This window comes from Pseudonaja textilis, chromosome 8 (assembly GCF_049901715.1).
Source record: "Pseudonaja textilis isolate UNSWEBS1 chromosome 8, rPseTex1.2, whole genome shotgun sequence".
NCBI classification, from domain to species: domain Eukaryota; kingdom Metazoa; phylum Chordata; class Lepidosauria; order Squamata; family Elapidae; genus Pseudonaja; species Pseudonaja textilis.
Genome location: NC_141997.1, coordinates 14,497,030 through 14,504,503, shown reverse-complemented (window position 1 = coordinate 14,504,503; position 7,474 = coordinate 14,497,030). Strand labels below are relative to the sequence as shown.

The 7,474-nt window shown below is 35.5% G+C and overlaps 1 protein-coding gene across 1 annotated transcript; it reads left to right on the top strand.

Moving 5' to 3' along the window:
- Positions 1–260: 260 nt before the first annotated feature.
- LOC148125124 (uncharacterized) lies at positions 261–7,078 on the top strand. Its single transcript, XM_087938146.1, has 2 exons — positions 261–317; positions 6,497–7,078. The coding sequence occupies exons 1-2, from the start codon at positions 261–263 to the stop codon at positions 7,076–7,078; spliced, it is 639 nt and encodes a 212-aa protein (XP_087794272.1).
- Positions 7,079–7,474: the final 396 nt, after the last annotated feature.

Genomic DNA, 7,474 nt, shown 5'->3' with positions numbered 1-7,474 from the left:
ACTCAAAGGTACTGCAACAAAGAAAAATGCAACAAAATTGTTATATCTCCTTACTTTTAAAGGAAATAAAACATTGATTTAGGAATAAATAATTATATTTATAATTAAAATGAAACAGAATTCGAAATGCCTCTGTGAAAATCAAAACAACAAAACTAAAGCTCATGAAGGAGACTAGAACAAGGAAATTATACATGCATTTACTTAAAAAGGATGCAGGAAATGTTGCAATCTGTTATTCTTATTGGTGAAGGTCATAGATGAAAGAATGGTACCCTCCTCCAGAACTACATAGCATGTTTGAACTTCATCTAAAGGTATGGTTATATCACACAAATATATGAAAAAATTACTGTAGAGGTGAGAGTATAAAAAAACACAAGTCAAGAATCTATGAAAGCTATTCATAAATAATAAGTTATGACTTCATAAATAATAATCACTCCAATTAATATTGCAATATATTACTCTCATTTTGCCTTATTTAATGTTTAATTTAAAGAAATAATTTTCTTAAGATTAGAAATAACAATGGTACTGTTTTTCTTTCCTCTGAACTAATGTAAGCCATTTAATCTGTGGACCAAATGACTGCTATTCCCCTAATGTATAAAACATGTTTAAGTCTATCCTACAGTTAGACTGCTGTATGAATTCCAGGATATGAAAGCAGTTTGGAGAAGCTTGTGGGATCAACTCAGTCTAGACTCCATGTCTGTTCTGGCTAATATGAGGTTGTGAAATCAATATACCAAGTGATGAGCTCTTGAGGGAGAAGGTGATTGGAAGAGAAGCAAGAGACAGCCAAAGGGAAATGTTTCAAACATCTGAATAGATACCACTGAGCTGGCAAGCTTTATTGGAAGAACTTTTGACATTTTGCAGCAGTGTAACTTTGACATTGCCTGCAGCTGTTTGCCTGTCCAACTGTGTCAAGGGGCATCAGGAAAGGAAAGGACATGTATGAAATATCAGTTTGAATATTTCAAAAAGATGTAACATGGTGGAGAGTCATAAAATTAGACAAGAGCAGTGGGTGACTTGACCATTTTTTAAAAAAATAAAAGGTCCTGTTTTGGACTGTTAAAGTGCTACATGGCATGGAGCTGGGTGGGTTGAAGAATTACATATGCTGTCCCATCAGGTCTGGCAGAACAGGTATGTTGCCAAGGAGCTATAGCTGGTGAAACCCAAGAAACAGGCCTTTTCTGACCCAAGAGACACAGCTAGGGGATAGGCTTTTTCTGCTGTGGCACTTGCCTTGTGGAACTTTATCCCCTCTGCAGTGAGATTTCTCCTATCCCCCCCCACCACAACCTTCCAGAAGTTCTTCAAAATGTGGGTGGGTCAACAGATAGGAAATCCCAAGGGAATGTGGCTACAACTGATATAGGCTTTTAATAATAATAATGCTTTAGTTGCAGCATGCTTTTGAAAAGTATTTTTTTATGGACAAAATGTTTTATGAGATGTTGTCCATCTAAATATAATAAACAAACAATAGAAATAATTGTAGCCATGGGAAATCAAAACATTTTGCTAAAGAGAGGGGGAAGGTAGCGTACTATTGTTTGTATCTTTCTTATACAGAGCTATAACAAAAATGCTGACTTTTAGTGATTTATGTTTGAGGATTCCTGTATCCATAATTAAAATCCCAATATAGGAGGAATTTGATGGGAGTGAAATGCTTGTTCTGCAGAATACATGGCTGTGCGGCTCACCAGGATCCTTAAAATCCTCTGGGTATTCTCAAGGCAATGTTCTTCTTCAGAGACATCATTAATTTTTAGGTACCCTTACCAGGTGGCACTACACAGTTCTATTATATAAGAGGAGCTGTGTTCCATTGCTAGAGGAGCAAACAATTATTATAGTTGTAAATTGTTTAAATAAAAAGAAAATCTAAGAAAAATCAACCAAAGAATTGGTTCTGCTATTTTCAAGCCTATCTTGCTACAGGATCTTATTTAAAGAAATGTGAAAATATTCATCATGTTAAATTGAGTTCTTGTATTTATGACTAAAGATATGTAGCCACTGTCTCTCTTTCTTCCTTCCTTTAGTTTTTCCCCTTCAATTAAACAGTGAGAAAGGTTTCAAGGTTAACATAAACAACAATATTTCACAACTCAAATAATAATTGACTATCATATCGTATGTATAGAATGTGAAATGAATGATATGGTATTATAGCCAATAGAATCCTGTACAACAGCTGTAAGCAACCAACAGTTGCTTACTATATTCAAAATAAAGATCCAAATGACCAAATGAATCAGATACATTTTGTAAGACTGATTTTCCAGTAGGACAAATCAGGGTTATATAATGTACCTTTTGATAGGAGAAATGTTATTTTAAGGAAATAACTCTGCCTGATCACCTATTAATATTTTCTTCTTGTAACTTGTTAATGAGATAAAATTGAGTCATATTCATTATGAATAAACTCTATTGCATCATTATTTCTCCTCTTTTTTTTCATCTTTGTACAAAAATAATTTTAAATTAATTTTAAAATAACTTGTCTGTTCAGATATGCACATATGTGGACATTCAATAACAAATAACATGAAGATAAAAAAAAACCTGTATCTTCATGGACTACATATTCAGATCATGTGATTGTCCAAAGCCATGGCTGCCTTTTGATTGTGGAATAGATCTCAGGCCCATCTCACAACATAAATACCAGGAATATTTGTCCATCTTTCATACTCAAGTTAAACCCTTACTATAGCTTACAGTCTTTTCTCTAGCAAACTTTGAATGAGTGGTCCTTCATGTTGCTATCCATCCATAACATTCTTCATAGTTAACTTTGTCTGATCTACTTTCAAATTCTCTGCTTCATGCTGGGCACTGAATTGTTACCCAAATCCAATAGTGAATTACTGATGAACTAGAACATTTTTAATTTTAAATGAAACGGTATTGGGTATTTGATCTACACACTTGCATAGGTATGGATACTGTAATGTTAAGGACACCAATCAGTTACCCTTCTTACAGATCCCATCTTAGGTGATACACATTTCGGGTTATTGTCTGTTAGTTTCTATCATTTTGATGATCATATTGAACTAACCTCAACATCATGTTACCCCTGTAATTTGAATGAACTTCTCCAATTATATTGAAAAGTCGGAGATACAGAGATAGACCTTGTGGTTTCTGTCAGTTATTTTTCTTGCCAAAATAAGCATCATAGGTGAGGAAGTCCTCCACCTAGCCCATCTCTAACAATGAGCAATTTCATTCTAAAGAGGAAAGTCTGACCTAAGCTAATTCATCTCATCTTAATATGGCTCTATCCAATGAGATTTCTTACCCTAAATGAGGATTGAATCAAAGGAAACCACACTGTTTATTCAGATTGATTCTTATCCTATATCATAGGTTTCAAACTTCATCTTTCCCAGAATGCTATTGGAAGTGAAATATGATGGCATATTATTAATACCAGAAACCAGGTTGGTAGAATGTATTTATTTTAATAGGCACAATAAACCCATTATTTATGCAATACCCAGCCTGAATCAATTTTGCTAACATTGGTGTCTTGTAATCAATGTCTACATACCATTTTGCCACTTAAAATTCTTCTGTAAAAGAGATAGCACATTTTAGAAAATAATATTAATGAATTATAACTATGGAGATTTTCTGTCATCCAGGTAATGGTTGTCCTAAAGGTGCGTTTCAAAAGGCAGCTGGACTTTCTTTGTTTTTGTTGAAGATGTTTCTCTTCTCATCCAAGATAACTGTTTCATGGATGAGAATCCCTTAACCAAATGTTATTAATAGCTGTTATTGAGGATAGATATTACAAGACACACTATCAGAAACATCTCTTCTTCAGTAGCTTTCAGGGAACTGAGATTGTGAATTAAGTTTGATTATACTACGAGCTTGATACCTGTACTTTGGTATGAAACTATGTAGTTGGGCTTAGTTTTGGGGGAAGAAAATAGTGGGGGATTCTGTCTCTACCTACCAGCATCCATCAGTATTCATCTGGCTAGCATCCTGTCAGTGTGTGAGAGAGTTTAGGGCTGTTTGGAAACTGAAAGGGTATTTGCTGTTTGAGCAAAAAGAAGACAACAAGGAGCATGGGCTGGCTTAGCTCAACTGTTCTGTACTAAAGCTGCTTGGCACTGTGAAACTAAAACTGAAACTGGAACTCCTCTCCTCTGCTTATGGTTTGCATTTGGAAGAGATTTCTTTTCAGGTGGGGAGGAGGAGATGAATTCCTTAGCATCGGTGTGTTAATAATAATATATGAAATATTAATGCTCTTATTGTCATTTTGAAAAATCCTTTCTTTGTGAACACCTAGAAGCCAAGACGAACATATGTGCCAGATATCAAGTTTGTAGGCTTTATGGAGATTTTGTGATGAAGAGTAAGTGGTAGTTCACTTATATATATATACAGGTAACTTTTTAAGGGACTTATGAGATACCCTAAACCTTCCTGTTTTAAAGTGTTTACTATATAGAAAGATGAGATATATGTCTGTCAGACTGCTGCATCATAATAAACCTACGGAATCCATAACCTCTTTCTCAAATATTAGCTTTCCTATATTGTTCCCTCTGTAATATTAAAAAATAAATGTATTCATTTTTCTTACAGTTTTATATATCCTTTATGGTAAGCAAAATTTTATTTATTGTGTTTTTATGACAACTAATAATAATTTCACTTGATTTTAGGGTTAGGGTTCTTCCTGTTGGCCATACGATATATTTTAGGTATTTTCGTTACACCTCTTTCACTTATTTTATTGACTAGTGTCCTGTATTTTTTTGTTAAATTGATGGATCATTGACCGTAATAAACACGAAAATTATTATAGCATGACAGGTGTTGATTTGCCTTGATCGGGAGTATCAAGAAATTGGTATATAAGAGATTGGAAAAAGGAAAACAGAACAAATTATCAAAAAAGAAACTGATGAAAAACTCTGATGTACTTTGGTCAATCATATCAGGCAGTTGGAAAAACAAGTTTTGAAATAAGCCTCTGGTAATGAATCCTGCAGAGTACATTGTTACAATTTTTTCCCAGATAATAAATCCAGAAAGAACAGTGATCACACTCTGTGGGTGTTTTATGTATTTACCTAGTGAGCCAATATGCTTACTGACAAAAAGGGGAAGAACTGTCACTGTGAAAGGTGACTACTATCTTTAAGAAAGAAAACAAAATAAATCCTATACACACAACAGCTTCTCTGGCATAATCTGGAGTAGCAGGGTTGAAGGTTCTTCACAGTCAAACTAGAACATCTAATGTACAAAAGAATTTCCAGATTTGTTTCAACTAGCTTGGAAAGGAACTGAAGAAATAAACTCTGAAGGACACTGAAGCTATGTTATGAAGATTTCATGCAGAAAAGTTAATGAAGTCAGTGACTGCTGTTTATTGACTGTTTAGTGACTGCACATGCAAGTTGGATTTTTACTGAGACCATGGTTCAAATTATTGTACCTTTCTCTTTCACCCACTAGAAGCCATAAAATTGAATTAATTATTTATATCTATCACTTGTTGGAGTAATAGATCTGATATCAAACTCGTTGCTGGGCATCTACTATTGTGAAAACAATAGTTTGCTTGATGTTTCACTTTCTATGTAATTTGACACTTTTTAACAACAACAACAAAACAATAATAATAACTGCAAGAAAAAAAGTCACAAAGTATCAGGACTTACAAATTGAAGTTGAGCAACTTTGGAAAAAGAAATTGTGTGTTATCCCAATTGTAATTGGAGCCCTTGGAGCCCTACCTCGCTATTTGGAAATACTGAATTTATCAGACTTGAATACCATTATTCTACAAAAAAACCACCCTCCTTGGAACAGCTTATATAATCCAACACTACCCAGTTCCTAGGTCCTTGGTTATGACTCAAGTTGTTGAGCTATCAACCAGCCTCAAGAATCTCACTAAATATTTTAACAACAACAACAACAACAACAAAAACAAAAACAATAATAATAATAATAATAATAATAATAATAATAATTATTATTATTATTATTATTATTATTATTATTATTATTTGTACATCCTTTTTTGGTAGCTTCGTTTTTCTGGTTCTGCTTTATAGTAGCATTTCGTTACAGTGCGGTTCTCTGACATGGTATATTTCTGCTGCTTCTGAGGTTGTTCAGCTTCCAATAGCCCTGCAGGCCCATGCCCTGGTTGCTCAGCTATGGGACCTGTGGCCTCTAGCCCACTTGTTGATGGATGCCCAGGTTCCCCAACACCCGACGCGGTCCTTGTTAACCCGGGTGATGAACAAGTATAGGCTTTGTTCGGTTGTGTTTCACCATGATTCATTGCATGGGTTGTTGGGTGCACTCAGTTCTGCTCCTTGGCCGAGACTTCTCTGACATGGTTGGACCTGCTGGTAGGTTACACTACTGCCAGCACAGATCTCAGCTTCATTGGAGCAGTTAACCCCCCCGCCACATCAAGGCAGCACCCAGACTCTGCAAAGAAATGGATGACACCATCAATCACATACTAAGCTGTTGCAAGACAATCACTCAGATTGACTACAAACAATGTCATAACACAGTCACTCAGATGGTCCACTGGAATTTATGTCACAACTACCATCTGCCTGTACCAAAGAACTGGTGGGAACATAAGCCTGAAAAAGTGGTCAAAAACGAGCATGCAAAACTATTGTGGGACTTCCAAATACAGACTGACAAAGTTTTGGAACACAATACCCTGGATATCACGATTGTGGAGAAGAAAAAAGTGTGGATCATTGACATTGCCATACCTGGTGACAGCAGAATTGACAAGAAACTACTTGAAAAAATCACCAGGTACCAGGACTTGAGAATCGAACTCAAGTTTATGCAGAGATTCTGGCATAAACCAATGCAGATGGTTCCAGTGGTACTCGGCACGCTGGGTGTTGTGCCTAAAGACCTCGGCAAGCACTTAAAAACAGTTGGCGCTGATGAGATCACCATTGGTCAGCTGCAGAAGGCCACCTTACTGGGATCTGCTCACATAATCTGCCAATACATCACTCAGTCCTAAACTCCCGCAAAGTGTTCAACTAGTGATTTGTGATATGAAACCCAGCATAGTTATCTCGTTTGCTGTGTACACTGTCATTTTTGTGTATAATAATAATATATTTAAATGTTCAGTTGACCAAGTTTCATATTTAATGAATAAAGTATAATAATAATAAATAACCAAAAAGTACAATTTATTGATATCGCTGTACCAGGAGATGCCAGAGTTGAAGAAAAAGAACTGGAAAAAAAATCACAAAATGTCGTGCCCTGGCCATCGAAACTACATGATTATGAATTAAACATGTAACAGTGATACCCATTGTCATTGGGGCATTTGATACCATGTCCAAGAATTTGCAACTTACCTTAAGAAGTTGCAGCTTCCTGCTGTAGCTCCAGCAGAGCTGCAAAA